General features: G+C 38.0%; 1 protein-coding gene across 1 annotated transcript; it reads left to right on the forward strand.

Moving 5' to 3' along the window:
* Positions 1 to 7,031: 7,031 nt before the first annotated feature.
* LOC115929510 (peroxiredoxin-5, mitochondrial-like) lies at positions 7,032 to 14,124 on the forward strand. Its single transcript, XM_030998608.1, has 5 exons — positions 7,032 to 7,040; positions 8,126 to 8,257; positions 10,432 to 10,470; positions 11,634 to 11,689; positions 13,896 to 14,124. Exons 1-5 carry the CDS (start codon positions 7,032 to 7,034, stop codon positions 13,999 to 14,001), a joined length of 342 nt encoding a protein of 113 aa, XP_030854468.1. The 3' UTR covers positions 14,002 to 14,124.
* The last annotated feature ends 1,060 nt before the right edge of the window (positions 14,125 to 15,184 follow it).

Raw genomic sequence — 15,184 nt, forward strand, 5'->3', positions numbered from 1 at the left:
GAAATTTCCAAAACAGCCCCTTTTTTGAAAAAATGGCAAGGGGTTAGCTCATCGTTTTTGCCAAAAAGTGAAAATTTTCAATCCTCTCCGTTTTCTCATCGTGATAGTCCCATTATGCCCTAGAATCATTATGACTCCCCATTTGTTCCCAAAAAGGATATTAGGGCAAATATAGAAAATTTCCAAAACAGCCCCTTTTTTTTGCCAAAAAGTGAAAATTTTCAATCCTCTCCGTTTTCTCATCGTGATAATCCCATTATGCCCTAGAATCCTTATGAATCCCCATTTGTTCCCAAAAAGGATATTAGGGCAAATATAGAAAATTTCCAAAACAGCCCCTTTTTTGCCAAAAAGTGAAAATTTTCAATCCTCTCCGTTTTCTCATTGTGATAGTCCCAACATCCCCTAGAATCATTATGGCTCCCCGTTTGTTCCCAAAAAGGATAATAGGGCAAATATTTCAAAATTCCAAAACAGCCCCTTTTTTGAAAAAATGGCAAGGGGTTAGCTCATCGTTTTTGCCAAAAAGTGAAAATTTTCAATCCTCTCCGTTTTCTCATCGTGATAGTCCCATTATGCCCTAGAATCCTTATGACTCCCCATTTGTTCCCAAAAAGGATATAAGGGCAAATATCGGAAATTTCCAAAACAGCCCCTTTTTTGAAAAAATGGCAAAGGGTTAGCTCATCGTTTTTGCCAAAAAGTGAAAATTTTCAATCCTCTCCGTTTTCTCATCGTGATAGTCCCATTATGCCCTAGAATTATTATGACCCCCCATTTGTTCCCAAAAAGGATATTAGGGCAAATATAGAAAATTTCCAAAACAGCCCCTTTTTTGAAAAAATGGCAAGGGGTTAGCTCATCGTTTTTGCCAAAAAGTGAAAATTTTCAATCCTCTCCGTTTTCTCATTGTGATAGTCCCAACATCCCCTAGAATCATTATGGCTCCCCGTTTGTTCCCAAAAAGGATAATAGGGCAAATTTTTCAAAATTTCCAAAACAGCCCCTTTTTTGAAAAAATGGCAAGGGGTTAGCTCATTGTTTTTGCCAAAAAGTGAACATTTTCAATCCTCTCCGTTTTCTCATCGTGATAGTCCCAACATCCCCTAGAATCATTATGATTCCGTTTGTTCCCAAAAAGGATATTAGGGCAAATATCGGAAATTTCCAAAACAGCCCCTTTTTTGAAAAAATGGCAAGGGGTTAGCTCATCGTTTTTGCCAAAAAGTGAAAATTTTCAATCCTCTCTGTTTTCTCATCGTGATAGTCCCATTATGCCCTAGAATCCTTATGACTCCCCATTTGTTCCCAAAAAGGATATTAGGGCAAATATCGGAAATTTCCAAAACAGCCCCTTTTTTGAAAAAATGGCAAGGGGTTAGCTCATCGTTTTTACCAAAAAGTAAAAAATTTTCAATTCTCTCCGTTTTCTCATCGTGATAGTCCCATTATGCCCTAGAATCCTTATGACTCCCCATTTGTTCCCAAAAAGGATATTAGGGCAAATATAGAAAATTTCCAAAACAGCCCCTTTTTTTTGCCAAAAAGTGAAAATTTTCAATCCTCTCCATTTTCTCATCGTGATAGTCCCATTATGCTCTAGAATCCTTATGACTCCCCATTTGTTCCCAAAAAGGATATTAGGGCAAATATAGAAAATTTCCAAAACAGCCCCTTTTTTGAAAAAATGGCAAGGGGTTAGCTCTACGTTTTTGCCAAAAAGTGAACATTTTCAATCCTCTCCGTTTTCTCATTGTGATAGTCCCAACATCCCCTAGAATCATTATGGCTCCCCGTTTGTTCCCAAAAAGGATAATAGGGCAAATATTTCAAAATTCCAAAACAGCCCCTTTTTTGAAAAAATGGCAAGGGGTTAGCTCATCGTTTGTGCCAAAAAGTGAAAATTTTCAATTCTTTCCATTTTCTCATCGTGTAGTCCCATTATGCCCAAGAATCTTATGACTCCCCATTTGTTCTCAAAAAGGATATTAGGGCAAATATAGAAAATTTCCAAAACAGCCCCTTTTTTGAAAAAATGGCAAGGGGTTAGCTCATCGTTTTTGCCAAAAAGTGAAAATTTTCAATCCTCTCCGTTTTCTCATTGTGATAGTCCCAACATGCCCTTGAATCATTATGACACCCTGTTTGTTCCCAAAAAGGATATTAGGGCAAATACAGAAAATTTCCAAAACAGCCCCTTTTATGAAAAAATGGAAAGGGGTTAGCTCATCGTTTTTGCCAAAAAGTGAAAATTTTCAATCCCCTCTGTTTTCTCATTGTGATAGTCCCAACATGCCCTAGAATCATTATGACTCCCTGTTTGTTCCCAAAAAGGATATTAGGGCAAATATAGAAAATTTCCAAAACAGCCCCTTTTTTGAAAAAATGGCAAGGGGTTAGCTCATCGTCTTTGCCAAAAAGTGAAAATTTTCAATCCTCTCCGTTTTCTCATCGTGATAGTCCCAACATCCCCTAGAATCATTATGATTCCGTTTGTTCCCAAAAAGGATATTAGGGCAAATATCGGAAATTTCCAAAACAGCCCCTTTTTTGAAAAAATGGCAAGGGGTTAGCTCATCGTTTTTGCCAAAAAGTGAAAATTTTCAATTCTCTCCGTTTTCTCATCGTGATAGTCCCATTATGCCCTAGAATCATTATGACCCCCCATTTGTTCCCAAAAAGGATATTAGGGCAAATATAGAAAATTTCCAAAACAGCCCCTTTTTTGAAAAAATGGCAAGGGGTTAGCTCATCGTTTTTGCCAAAAAGTGAAAATTTTCAATCCTCTCCGTTTTCTCATCGTGATAGTCCCATTATGCCCTAGAATCCTTATGACTCCCCATTTGTTCCCAAAAAGGATATTAGGGCAAATATAGAAAATTTCCAAAACAGCCCCTTTTTTTAAAAAATGGCAAGGGGTTAGCTCATCGTTTTTGCCAAAAAGTGAAAATTTTCAATCCTCTCCGTTTTCTCATTGTGATAGTCCCAACATCCCCTAGAATCATTATGGCTCCCCGTTTGTTCCCAAAAAGGATAATAGGGCAAATATTTCAAAATTCCAAAACAGCCCCTTTTTTGAAAAAATGGCAAGGGGTTAGCTCATCGTTTGTGCCAAAAAGTGAAAATTTTCAATTCTTTCCATTTTCTCATCGTGTAGTCCCATTATGCCCAAGAATCTTATGACTCCCCATTTGTTCTCAAAAAGGATATTAGGGCAAATATAGAAAATTTCCAAAACAGCCCCTTTTTTGAAAAAATGGCAAGGGGTTAGCTCATCGTTTTTGCCAAAAAGTGAAAATTTTCAATCCTCTCCGTTTTCTCATTGTGATAGTCCCAACATGCCCTTGAATCATTATGACACCCTGTTTGTTCCCAAAAAGGATATTAGGGCAAATACAGAAAATTTCCAAAACAGCCCCTTTTATGAAAAAATGGAAAGGGGTTAGCTCATCGTTTTTGCCAAAAAGTGAAAATTTTCAATCCCCTCTGTTTTCTCATTGTGATAGTCCCAACATGCCCTAGAATCATTATGACTCCCTGTTTGTTCCCAAAAAGGATATTAGGGCAAATATAGAAAATTTCCAAAACAGCCCCTTTTTTGAAAAAATGGCAAGGGGTTAGCTCATCGTCTTTGCCAAAAAGTGAAAATTTTCAATCCTCTCCGTTTTCTCATCGTGATAGTCCCAACATCCCCTAGAATCATTATGATTCCGTTTGTTCCCAAAAAGGATATTAGGGCAAATATCGGAAATTTCCAAAACAGCCCCTTTTTTGAAAAAATGGCAAGGGGTTAGCTCATCGTTTTTGCCAAAAAGTGAAAATTTTCAATTCTCTCCGTTTTCTCATCGTGATAGTCCCATTATGCCCTAGAATCATTATGACCCCCCATTTGTTCCCAAAAAGGATATTAGGGCAAATATAGAAAATTTCCAAAACAGCCCCTTTTTTGAAAAAATGGCAAGGGGTTAGCTCATCGTTTTTGCCAAAAAGTGAAAATTTTCAATCCTCTCCGTTTTCTCATCGTGATAGTCCCAACATCCCCTAGAATCATTATGATTCCGTTTGTTCCCAAAAAGGATATTAGGGCAAATATCAAAAAATTTCCAAAACAGCCCCTTTTTTGAAAAAATGGCAAGGGGTTAGCTCATCGTTTTTGCCAAAAAGTGAAAATTTTCAATCCTCTCCGTTTTCTCATCGTGATAGTCCCAACATCCCCTAGAATCATTATGATTCCGTTTGTTCCCAAAAAGGATATTAGGGCAAATATCAAAAAATTTCCAAAACAGCCCCTTTTTTGAAAAAATGGCAAGGGGTTAGCTCATCGTTTTTGCCAAAAAGTGAAAATTTTCAATCCTCTCCGTTTTCTCATCGTGATAGTCCCATTATGCCCTAGAATCATTATGACCCCCCATTTGTTCCCAAAAAGGATATTAGGGCAAATATAGAAAATTTCCAAAACAGCCCCTTTTTTGAAAAAATGGCAAGGGGTTAGCTCATCGTTTTTGCCAAAAAGTGAAAATTTTCAATCCTCTCCGTTTTCTCATCGTGATAGTCCCATTATGCCCTAGAATCCTTATGACTCCCCATTTGTTCCCAAAAAGGATATTAGGGCAAATATAGAAAATTTCCAAAACAGCCCCTTTTTTAAAAAATGGCAAGGGGTTAGCTCATCGTTTTTGCCAAAAAGTGAAAATTTTCAATCCTCTCCGTTTTCTCATCGTGATAGTCCCAACATCCCCTAGAATCATTATGATTCCGTTTGTTCCCAAAAAGGATATTAGGGCAAATATCAAAAAATTTCCAAAACAGCCCCTTTTTTGAAAAAATGGCAAGGGGTTAGCTCATCGTTTTTGCCAAAAAGTGAAAATTTTCAATCCTCTCCGTTTTCTCATCGTGATAGTCCCATTATGCCCTAGAATCATTATGACCCCCCATATGTTCCCAAAAATGGAAAAAATGGCTCATCGTTTGTGCCAAAAAGTGAAAATTTTCAATTCTCTCCGTTTTCTCATCGTGTAGTCCCATCATGCCCAAGAATCATTATGACTCCCCATTTGTTCCCAAAAAGGATATTAGGGCAAATATAGAAAATTTCCAAAACAGCCCCTTTTTTGAAAAAATGGCAAGGGGTTAGCTCATCGTTTTTGCCAAAAAGTGAAAATTTTCAATCCTCTCCGTTTTCTCATTGTGATAGTCCCAACATCCCCTAGAATCATTATGGCTCCCCGTTTGTTCCCAAAAAGGATAATAGGGCAAATATTTCAAAATTCCAAAACAGCCCCTTTTTTGAAAAAATGGCAAGGGGTTAGCTCATCGTTTTTGCCAAAAAGTGAAAATTTTCAATCCTCTCCGTTTTCTCATCGTGATAGTCCCAACATCCCCTAGAATCATTATGATTCCGTTTGTTCCCAAAAAGGATATTAGGGCAAATATCAAAAAATTTCCAAAACAGCCCCTTTTTTGAAAAAATGGCAAGGGGTTAGCTCATCGTTTTTGCCAAAAAGTGAAAATTTTCAATCCTCTCCGTTTTCTCATCGTGATAGTCCCATTATGCCCTAGAATCATTATGACCCCCCATTTGTTCCCAAAAAGGATATTAGGGCAAATATAGAAAATTTCCAAAACAGCCCCTTTTTTGAAAAAATGGCAAGGGGTTAGCTCATCGTTTTTGCCAAAAAGTGAAAATTTTCAATCCTCTCCGTTTTCTCATCGTGATAGTCCCATTATGCCCTAGAATCATTATGACCCCCCATTTGTTCCCAAAAAGGATATTAGGGCAAATATAGAAAATTTCCAAAACAGCCCCTTTTTTGAAAAAATGGCAAGGGGTTAACTCATCGTTTGTGCCAAAAAGTCAAAATTTTCAATCCTCTCCGTTTTCTCATCGTGATAGTCCCATTATGCCCTAGAATCCCTATGACTCCCTGTTTGTTCCCAAAAAGGATATTAGGACAAATATGGAAAATTTCCAAAACAGCCCCTTTTTTGAAAAAATGGCAAGGGGTTAGCTCATTGTTTTTGCCAAAAAGTGAAAATTTTCAATCCTCTCCGTTTTCTCATTGTGATAGTCCTAACATGCCCTTAGAATCATTATGACTCCCCGTTTGTTCCCAAAAAGGATATTAGGGCAAATATTGCAAATTTCCAAAACAGCCCCTTTTTTGAAAAAATGGCAAGGGGTTTGCTCATCGTTTTTGCCAAAAAGTGAAAATTTTCAATCCTCTCCGTTTATTCATCGTGATAGTCCCAATTTGCCCTTATAATCATTATGATTCCCGTTTGTTCCCAAAAAGGATATTAGGGCCAATATCGCAAATTTCCAAAACAGCCCCTTTTTTGAAAAAATGGCAAGGGGTTAGCTCATCGTTTTTGCCAAAAATGGAACAATTTCAATCCTCTCTGTTTATTCATCGTGATAGTCCCAACATGCCCTTAGAATTATTATGATTCCTGTTTTTCAAAAAGGATATTAGGCAGATATTGGAAAATTCCAGGACTGCCCCATTAATGAGTAAATGGCAAGGGATTAGCTCATAGTTTTAGCCAAAAAATGAAAATTTTCAATCCTTTCCGTTTTCTCATTGCGATAATTATAACTCCTGCTTGTTTTCAAAATAGCTATATATGCAAACAGAAGTGGGTTTTAGTGATAGATAATATCATGACTTAACCGAGAGAAAAAAATGTTCCTGATTACCATGAAAAATAGAGAGAAAGGGGAAATCTATAAAAGAAAAAAAAGAATTGATAAAAAAAATCCCCTGTACATCAGTTAAATTATTGGCAATTAGAACCTTATAGTTCTTCCCCGTCTTTGATCCACATCCTTCCTCATGACAGATATCTCTTCTGATAAGACCAAAATACTAAGAATTATTCACTTTCATTTCAATTCATATCCGGGATCAGCAGGAAAATAGTACAGTATCAGTCCATATGGCCTCTTTTTACATACAACTATACCTAGTACAGGATAAAGATACCATTTTTACATATTGCTTATTGTACCTGCTGTTACTTTTCAAAGCCTAATGATAAAGGTAATCTGAAAGTGCACATGGATCCCTTGTAGGCATGCAGATTAATATTGACGATATAAGGTTTCTTCCAAACCCTCACCAGGATAGTCTTGCAAATTACCTCCGGGAAAATAAAAAAGATTATTACGCCTCTGACAATTCATGTATTTAAAAAGACAATAACAACAATTAACAATGTCATTGTTCTAGGGGGTAATTGTCCTCAGGGAGGGGGTGTAATTTTCCTTGGAGGGGTTGTCCTTGGGGGGTAATTTTCCCACTGATAATTTGCCGGGGGGGGGAGGGGGGGAGGTGATTGCCCAGGCGGTAATCGTCCTAGAATCTGTTGTCTCCACCTACATGTATATCTTTCTTCCACCTGTCAAAATCTTTTTTCAATTTTATTCTTTTTTAATGCTTTTGTGAGAACTAACCTATTCCCTAAAGTTCCCCCTCATTTTCAAAAATAATCTGGACAAATGATAATTTTTACTTGACTGCATAAAAGTGCATAAGGTACAAAAACTTAGTTAAAACATCTCTAGTAGGTTCATACCGTTAGTATATTATTTATATTAACGTGATCAATAGACCGGTTAACTAACACATTCAAATTTATCGATGTTTCTTTCTTGGGGACCTGATGTTATTCCATAAACCTGTGAATGAACTACAATACCTGGAATCCAGTCTGCACACATTATATGTTGCTATGTCGGGCAAACCTTTCAGGTTTAAAATGGCTAAAATTTAAATATGTTAGTAAACTGGTCTCGGAGGGACCGCAAGCTCGTTCCCAAAATATCCGGTATAAGGGGTACTTTTCACGCACCAAAGTCCGGCTAGTAGTACACATAAATATGGCCCGTATTGACTTTACACACCGGACTTAGGGGGGTGTTTTCAAGAGGAGGGAACATGCATACGTGTACCCTAAATAACACTGAGTGAGGGGGCCGGGGTATCTGAACAAGCAAAATATTTTATCCAATGTATGTATGTCCTTTTTCAGCACTTTTTATTTGTCATCAAAATATTTCAAAATATTTAATGGAAGTTTCATATTCTGAAAAGTTTTCTTATTTTCTGTATGACTCACTCCATAGACTCACCTGCCAGGGTATGTAGGTGACTTTGACAAGCTCAAGGCCAAGGGTGCAGAGGTCATCGCCTGCGTGGCCGTCAATGACCCTTTTGTTATGGCTGCATGGGGGAAGGCACATGAAGCCGACGGCAAGGTAACTATTGTAGGAACACTTTTTTAAACAATTTTTTTTAATAAAGGAAATATGCTAAACTAACCCCCATGCCATAGTGACCCAAAAGTCATGATTTCCCATTTTTATTTTACTGTCCCCATTGGCCCTGTAATTGACATACAGGAGTTGTGATCAGTCTCATGATATTTAGCTCCATTCAATTTGAGCAAATAAGCAGAAGAGAAAGAAAACAAAAATCACAAAAATGCTTTTTTTTCTTCTTCAAATTGCCCAATTGCCGCTGTAAGGGACAAATAGGGGCTGTGATCAACCTAGTTATCTGGGGGACATTCATTTCAGGCAAATACGGTAAACAAAAAGGATTTATTTTTTTTCCCTTCTTCTTTTCTTTTCTCACAAAAATGCTGAACTTTGGCCAGAAAGTGGTGATTTCCATATTTTGCCAAATTTGCCAAACTCCCCTCCACTAGGGTCCTGATCAGCCTCATGATATTTAGCTATATTTATTTTGAGCAAATAAAAAAATGCTTGCCTCAAAAGTGGTGTTTGTCTCTAATTCTTGTGAAAACATTATGAAAGATAAGCTACCTGGAAAAGTTTATTTCGCACATTTCTGGTCCTATTATCTATCTTGATTGTGAAATGGGGTCTCTCTTAGAGGCGAATTTCTCCTTTCGTTTACAGACTTTTTTGGGGATAAAGTAAACTATTCTGCATGTGAATGTAAAGTAGGCTCTACTGCATCTGCAACATGACTAAGTGTTTGAGGAGGTGTGATGCTCAGTGCAGGGACGTGATAGAGAAGGACTGGAATCAAGCCGGCGAAACTCTTGTAATTTATTCAAACGCATTCTTGAGTAAAAGCGTAACAATGGGATGTGTAACATTCCACTTGGCTCTGAAGTTCCATGCTCCGAACCGCGCTTCCACTACGGGGACTTTCCGAAGCCAGGCACCAGTTTTACATTTATTACAAAATATTGAATTACAGGCAAAATTTCAGTGTAAATTAAAAACTTTATCTGGGAATTGTATTGGGAATAGTGCATCAAACACATTTCCAAATTTAGAACTCTGTCCTTCCTATAATTTGTGTGCCAGAGTTGGTAAAAGAAAAATTACATCCTGACAAAAACTCAATAGTTAAGGATAATGCGCTAATTTGTGCATGTTTTAATGTCCCGTTATTTGATCCATGATTTACAATCTTCAATAACATTAAGTTCGCTAATGCGTGTTTTTGCGTGTATTTTGTTCTTTTGAAGTTAAAAAAGGATGAAATTACACAAGTTTGTGTTCACTTGTTCACCTCTTTACACATTCAACAATGGATGAGATATCATTGAAAGGGACAGCGAACAGTTGCTGTGATATCATTTTCTGATGTAGGAATTCTAAATCCTGAAATTCATGCGCTCTTTTATCTCACCATCTGGTCAAAACAGTTGCAGATTAGCGCATAACTTTTTCGGCGGCTTGGAGCATGGGGTCAAAGGTGAGCAGCTTGATTCCAGTCCTTCTCTATCACATCCCTGCTCAGTGGTAGAGCAGTGCACTTGTAACCAGGATGTCCAGAGTTCAAAACCCAAGTCGATGCACAAGTGTCTTTAGCAATGCATTAATGCTCACTGCGAAGTTCCTGGGAAAGGACTTAAAGCTGTCGGTCCCTTGCTTGCTTACCTACAAGCATACACATGCTTTCTTAGGAGTCGGGTAAAACAAGCCAACAAGTAGTATTTATTAAAGTGGCATGTTCCCCGTATTCCAGAGGGCGTTCAAAATACATACCCGCTGGCGGACGGTGCTAGCTGCCTATTGACACCAACAGAATACGGCTCTTACGCAGATGGCATGTTCCGAATGCCTGCACAATGCCGATTATCGCATACATGTGCCGAAGTAATACCAATCGCAGTTCGGTTCTAAGATTCGGCTGCTTTTTCCGCCCATTTTCGTGACGTCAGGATCGGCAGCGATCAGCTGGCTTGACGAAGGCAGGCCAGGCCGCGCGTGCTTTGATTGACAGCTGTATGCAAATAAGAAGTCGATCTTCGGAACCAAGATGGCGATGACTAGAGCAGCGATAACTACAATGGCGGGAACGTGCCCCTTTAACATCCAGGTGTATAATATACATATATATGCGAGTGTGTGAGACATTAAGCGACAATGATCTTTTCTTTTTATCATAGGTCAGAATGCTAGCTGATCTACATGGGGAGTTTACAAAGGTAAAAATGATATACTTCATATTTGTTTTGATTCCATTTTGATCATTATGAAAGCTCGAGCTGGTCCCATGTTTATTTTCCATTCCTAGGGATAGTGTCATAATAATCACTTGTTAACTAAATTGTGGTCAAAAGCCTGAAATAAAATGCCTCACAAAGTCACCTTGTGAGTTCAAATTTAATACAAAGTTTTGGTAACATTTCAACAGGATTGGATTATGAACTTTGACAAAATTGGGCTCTAAAGGATTTCAAGAAAATTAAATATCAAATTTATCGGTAAATTTCAAATAGTGCCTAAGGCCATACAATGTTAGCTGCGACCATGAAAATCTTGAAATGTGCAGTTTTGATATGTAATCTCCAAACAGGAATAGGAAAGTGATCGATCATAGTCAAGAAACATTGTTTTCAAGCTAAAGTAATATCACTCTCAGAGGGTTATTCACAGTTTATTATTTACAATTTCATCACTTGACTCGATTTCAATTGCGACAACGATCGTTGAATATTGTAGGATCGCATATGCTTCCAAGATGTTCATTTGAACCAAATTCATGACCCCATACCAAAACTTTGTAATGTTTGTATTACCTTTAATCCAATTTAAATTTTTCCAAGTTTCAATGCATTTGATATACTTGTATATAAAATAATAAATGCTGAATGATATGTGTTATAGACTCTTGTGGATGTGAACCTCAAGTCTCCTCTTGCAACGTCCAACAGGCTGCCAATGGTTTTGAAGATTTTCATGTTAAAGTGCATTACAGTAGATTGGCTTTCAAACAGCAACCTAGTTTAACTGAAGTCTGCAACCACATGAATGAAATAACATGAAGATTTGAGTTGCAATGTACAGTTAGAATTTTCAAAATTGAATAAAGAATATTATAGATATTTTAATAAACATCTACAAACTAATATGATACATGTACATGGTACTTTCACAACAGTTGGGTTTCCTATCTACCAACCATTCATGATTCATCGTTTGTTATTAAAAACAAGAATTTTATAAAGCTTTAAAGAATGACCAAAAAATTACCTTGTCTCTATTGAAAATGAAAATTCTTAGGAAATATTTTTTTTTTAATTTGACTTGTACTGTTCATGGATTATGTACTTTCCATTACACTTTGTATTTCAACTCTACCATTTAGGCGGTTGATATGGTCCTCGATGCTACTCCATTCCTTGGAAACAAACGATCAAAGAGGTAAGTCACAAGGGGCAGTTGGTTCTAATAAAAAGTACCCCAATAAAAAAATTAAACTAGATGGAATTCGACTGCGCGCAGTCGAAAATGATGCCTCCGTCATAGAGCAATTTTACAAACCGAAACGGAAGAAATTTTCCAAATTCAAGTTCAATTGTAATCCATTAACATGTTCTCAGAATATCTTGATTACAAGCAATTTCTCATATACATATATGACCCTTTGATCTTTGACCTCATGACCCTAAAATCTACTCAGTTCATTGGCTCTGCAAGATTTCCTGAGTTAAATAGTAATCCATCTGTCAGTTCTAATGAGAATGCGTCCACAAGCTATTTTTGCATACATAATGAGCCCATGACCTTTGATCTTATGAACCATTCATTGGCTCTGCAAGATACATAAATGATCTAAGTTTGGCAGGAATCCATCAATCTGTTCTAATGATAATACGATCACAAGCTATTTTTGCATACATAATGAGCCGCATGACCTTGACCTTTACCTCATGACCCCAAAATCTAATCAGTTCATCAGCTCTGCAAGTAACATACATGACCTAAGTTTGGCAGGAATCCATCAATCGGTTCTTGAGATAAGGCGATCACGAGCTGTTTTTGCATACACAATGTGCGCTGTGACCTTTGACCTGGTGACCCCAAAATCTAATCAGTTCATTGGCTTTGCAAGATACATACATGACCAAAGTTTGGCAGGAATCCATCAATCGGTTCTTCAGATAACGCGATCACAAGCTGTTTTTGCATACATAATGAGCCCTGTGACCTTTGACCTTTGACCTCGTGACCCCAAAATCTAATCAGTTCATCAGCTCTGCAAGATACATACATGACCAAAGTTTGGCAGGAATCCATCAATCGGTTGTTCAGATAACGCGATCACAAGCTGTTTTTGCATACATAATGAGCCCTGTGACCTTTGACCTTTGACCTCGTGACCCAAAATGTAATCAGATTGTTTTCCTATAGTGATACACACCAGCACTAAGTTTGAAGTTTAAATCTCCAGTGGTTCTTGAGATATCATGATAACAATCTCAATGTATGGAATTTCATAAGTTGACCTCTGTGACCCTTGACCTTTGACATACGTGCTCCAAAATCTAATCAGATCGTCTTCCTATGGTGATACATACTATCCTTAAGTTTGAAGTTTAAATCTCAAATGGTTCTTGAGATATCGCGCTAACAAACTCAATACAAGGAATTTCATAAGTTGACCTCTGTGACCTGTGACCTTTGACCTACGTACTCCAAAATCTAATCAGATCGTCTTCCTATGGTGATAAATACTATTCCCGAGTCTTAAGTTTAAATCTTAAATGGTTCTTGAGATATTGTGATAACGGTCAAACGGGACGGACGGACGGACGTACGGACGGACGTACGGACGGACGTACGGACGTACGGACGGACAACCCGAAAACATGATGCCTCCGGCACCACCTTCGGTGGCGGAGGCATAAAAATGGATTACTAGTAGTGAAAGTTTGAGCAATATGAGAAAGTAATGAATTTTTGAAATTGTACATAAATTAGCAACCCTCAATCCTCTCCCATCTGCTCTGTTCTAAAAAATGTCAGAAATTTTCATTGCCTTAGTTGTAGTCAGGCGCGTACACAGGGGGTGTTTGGAGGGTTAAACCCCCCCCCCCCCCTTTGGTAATTTTTTGTGTGTAAACCCCCCATAAATTTCTCTAAAACCCCCCCCCCCCCCCCCCCTTTTGGATTTAAAAAAAAAAAAAAAATATTCCCATGGTTGACCTAAAAAAGGTGACCTTACCCCCCCCCCCCCCCCCCAACGGAGCAGAATGTCAAATTTTCAAATTTCGAGACCAAAAAAAAAAAAAAAAAAAGTGTCCTCTTACCATCCCCCCCCCTTCCGCTTATTCGGCGGCTGGCTGAGTCGTTGCGAAATTTTCGGCCCGATTTATAAATGTTATAACCCCCCCCCCCCCCTTGAAAAAATCCTGCGTACGCGCCTGGTTGTAGTAGACTTATTTCATACGGGGGAGGGGGGGCGGCTGAAATTTGTATTATAATTGTGTGCAGCATGACCATACAGGAAGGTAAGTAGTTGTTGTGTCAGCCAAAAAATAAGAAGGCTTTTTTTTGTGTGTAAAGTTGCTTCAAGCACCAAGGACAAATTTTTAAATTTTATTCTATTTTTCTTTTATTTTTATAGATATTCCCTCGTTATCAAGGACGGAAATGTGGTAGCAGTCAACGAAGAACCAGATGGTACCGGTTTGACCTGCAGTCTGGCCGACAATGTGCTTAAGCAACTGTGACAGATGAAAACTGGATCAGTCCATTCTAAAATGTAGAGTAGGTCAGGTTTAATCCACAGATTAATGGAGCACCTAGTGTAAATTCCTGTCATTGAATTACAAAATAAAAGACAAAAATCACAGTAATTTTTACTAAATATAGTGACATTTGAATCTATGCCCGCCCTCCCTTTAAAAGCACCCCCCTCCCAAGTCTGGTGTGTACAGTCAATACGGGCCGATTTTGGGAACATGAATGCGGTCCCTCCATGGGGGGGGGGGGGGGGATCTATGATTGAGTCATTAATCTCAAGTTGCCATATTGTAGTTTACCACAAACAATCCCCAACAATTGGATGTAAACGTTTTTACGCCTGAACTCTTTGCAAGACTTTCAGAATGAGCTTTTTACGCACAAAGTTTTAGTAGACCTATACTAATAATATTGTAGGATTTTGTATAAGATCAGCGAAATAAAAAAACTGTGGAATCTAACAGTTTAATTTGATGTTATTTTGCTGTGCATGGCATAATTTAATTTATACAGTATTGCATATTATAATCTATGAATAAATTAAATTGTCAGCTGATAAATGTGACGTTTCACTAATTTTGAATTTGTTGAATTTTTACTCTCTAGAAAAGACTCCTGCCTCATATGTATATTGCCACTGAATGTTGACAAGTTACCCGACGGTTGCCCTTGCGACTCCTGAACTCCCACCACTGCTTAGGAGCCAAGTGCGTTGCTCTCAACATTCAATTGGGCCTTTTTTTGGATATAGTCAGGTGGCTTAGCGTCAAATTGATCTATTATTGTTACTTGCCGGATAAAAGCATCATTTTTTTTATACAGAGCTTCCTTAGGACCTCCTAAACGATACAAGGCTAGGAGCCCTCGGCCAAAAAAATCAATTTAAGTCTGTGGGGGCAGGTAGTTGCCTAGTAGCCCAAAAATAATTTACAAGGTAACATTTCAAATCATGGTAGGGTAGGAGCCCCTGGCATAAATATGACATTCTTGCCAGGGACTCCTGCTAATATCGTTCTGTAGGCCCTGTACCAAAAATGGTACTTTTTGGGGGCAAGTAACAGTAATTTCACAAAGCCACCTGACTAAAAATGAATATCCAAGATGCATAATACCCCACACATTTATTTCCTCAGAAAATAATAAAATACACAAACTCTGTTCATCATAATT

Source organism: Strongylocentrotus purpuratus, unplaced genomic scaffold (assembly GCF_000002235.5).
Source record: "Strongylocentrotus purpuratus isolate Spur 01 unplaced genomic scaffold, Spur_5.0 spur5_scaffold_5, whole genome shotgun sequence".
NCBI lineage: Eukaryota > Metazoa > Echinodermata > Echinoidea > Camarodonta > Strongylocentrotidae > Strongylocentrotus > Strongylocentrotus purpuratus.